The following is a 2,712-nucleotide window of genomic DNA, read 5'->3' on the forward strand; positions in this document are numbered from 1 at the left end:
GTGGATTTATAACCTAATATGAAAATTTCATAATGGTATATGTAATATGGTAAAAGTAATATGTAAAATATGGTAAAAGAAATATGACCACATTAAAGAAAATTTCAAAAATTGAAAAGAGAATAAAATCAGTCAAAGCTTTACTTATCCAACACAACCACATCTGGTATTTAAAAAATTCTTGTCTTCTTTGTATGTCTCTTTACAAATGTATATTAATAGTAAAGTGTATATGTACGAAATTTTGTAAGTTTTCTCGACCAAACTAGATCGAATGGACCTAAATGTATAAATATTTTTATGACCCTATGTATATATTGCCAGTTTACTTTTTTTTAAACATTACTGATTAGATCATTGTTGTTCTGATTTTTAAAAATGTGATTTCTTTTGCTATCCACAGCATGATGAAGTAACACCAAATGAAATAAAGATCCTTAGGGAAAACAGTGAACTAGCAACAGAGCACAAAAAAGAATTACCCAAAAGGTATTGAATTCATGTACTTCATTGATATTTAATTCAATGTAGACATCTTTGAGCACTGATTGTGTACTTATCTCATTTAATTTTCACAGTCTTCCTATGAGATTGATATTATCATTATCACCATTCCTATTTTACATAAAAAGAGATCTAAGATTAGAAAGATTAAGTCATTTTCACAAAGTCATAGAAACTTATTAAGTTGGGGAGAAGCAGGATTTAATCTGGGTCAGTCTAATTCCAGAGCTCATGCATTTAACTACTATGCTATACTAATCCCTGCAGAAAGAAAACAAGGATTTTATGTATGTTATAATGGTGAAATTATTTTTAAAATATATTTTTTAAATAGGAAGAAAATATACTAAATATTAGCAATAATTTTATTAGGATTGAGAGTTGTAATTTCCCCCCTCCTTTCCAAATTGTTTGTAACTTCGGTTTAAGAAATTTAATGTAAAAAGACAAACAAACATGGACTTGCCATTATGAGGCCTCCTCATTGCAGACTTTTACATGATCTAGTCCTAGTTCCGTATTTTCCAATTCAGTGCTTTTCAAATATTCATAGGAAACATTGGTTATTCAAAAGTCTGTGTTTCCTCCTGCCAAGCCTGCAGCTGGAGTAGCCCCAAAAGTGGCAGCAGAATTTTCACAAGGTGGTGCCATGAATCATTTCAAGATGGGGTCAGTTGGGATTCTAAAGAAAGAACCACTAAACATCAGGGTGATCAGTCTAAAGCATTTATTAGGGGAACTTATAAATGCTACAGCAGTGCTCGAAATGGACAGCTAGAGAAAAGGAGTGCTCTATTTAGGTGTGTGCAAGGCCAGGACGTCACGGTATGGAGTTTATATGACAGTTTAAGGAATTTGGCTCAGGGCTGGGGCCAGCTTCTTTCAGTGTTTTGGGAAACAACCTAGACACCTTTATCAGTGCCTAGGAATGTTTAAGGCCCCAGTTTGGGTTCAAGCCTGCTGGGAAAAACCTGCAACTGGCTAGGTCACAGAATAGTGAAGGCACTCTGTGATTTTTGGTTAGGACACAGAAAGAAAATATGGGGACGTGGGGAACCCTACAGTCTGGTATTTGGCTGCTGAAATAAAAATGATCAAATAGTAGTTATCTTTTTTCAATATAAAAATTAATGATTTAACTTACATAATTTTTCCAGCTTTAAGTCTTTCTCTCATGAAGGATAATTTCCTTAATATACAAAGAGGTCCTTACAAATCTGGGAAAAATATGTCCAGTCCAATAACAACAGCAAAAATGGACAAAGGGTATGAATAAATCCTAGGTAGGTGTCTGCCTAGAGTCTTTTCTTTGTGTAACCACCAGAGGGTGCAGTGTGAACAGAGATAAAATACACCCTCGCCCTACCTGCTGAAGCATTTTTTTTTGTTGGCATACTACTAGTGCCACTGGGTGGTGAACTATTATTGAGCATGTGCTACATATAAGACACTGTAGGCTAAGCAGTTTACAGCATTTCATATGATTCTCACAACCTATGAGACAGATAAACACCATTAGCCTCATTTTATAATTGAAGAAACATTTTCAGAGAGCTAAATAATTTACCCAATATTATTCAAGGAATGGAGCTTAATTTGAAATCAAGTTTAGCTGATCTAGAGTCCAAACATTTAGTCACTATGCTATTTTACCTTCCCAATGTGTTCCCCAAATCTTCTGAATATTGCATGAATTTTTGTTTATTTTTCTTGTTTTTAATTATTTTATTATTATAAATGTATGCAAATTTGTCAAAATGGAAAATACAGAAAAGAATAAAGAAAATTTAAATTATAGCAACCCCACCATTCAGAGATAACCACCATTGACAATAGTACATTTCTCACCAGTTTTATACAAATACATGCATTTAATAGAGTTGAGATCATACTGCACATATAGTCTGCCTCTTGATTTTCCATTTAACATTCCATGAGCATTTCCCCATGTTGAAAAACCATATTTGATATTATAATGTATAATGTCTACATATGGTATTTCATCTTATTGTTTGTTTAACCATCTTTTAAAATTTATTTTTTTGCCAGTGTTACTCTTAAGACACCTTCATGAACATCTTTTTAAAAATAAATCTTGTTCTACTTTTTTTTTTTTTTTTTTGAGACAGAGTCTCACTCTTTTTGCCCGGGCTAGAGTGCCGTGGCATCAGCCTAGCTCACAGCAACCTCAAACTCTTGGGCTCAAGC

The 2,712-nt window shown here is 33.4% G+C and overlaps 1 protein-coding gene across 1 annotated transcript in view; it reads left to right on the forward strand.

Moving 5' to 3' along the window:
- Window positions 1-2,712, forward strand: part of LOC105814248 (chromosome unknown open reading frame, human C15orf43) — a 46,735-nt gene that overhangs the window by 13,921 nt on the left and 30,102 nt on the right. The window contains 1 exon segment of the mRNA XM_012649144.1: window positions 388-489. Coding sequence (XP_012504598.1) covers window positions 388-489 — 102 coding nt within the window.

This window comes from Propithecus coquereli, unplaced genomic scaffold (genome assembly GCF_000956105.1).
Source record: "Propithecus coquereli isolate 6110/MARCELLA unplaced genomic scaffold, Pcoq_1.0 Scaffold3, whole genome shotgun sequence".
In the NCBI taxonomy this organism is placed as follows: Eukaryota; Metazoa; Chordata; class Mammalia; order Primates; family Indriidae; genus Propithecus; species Propithecus coquereli.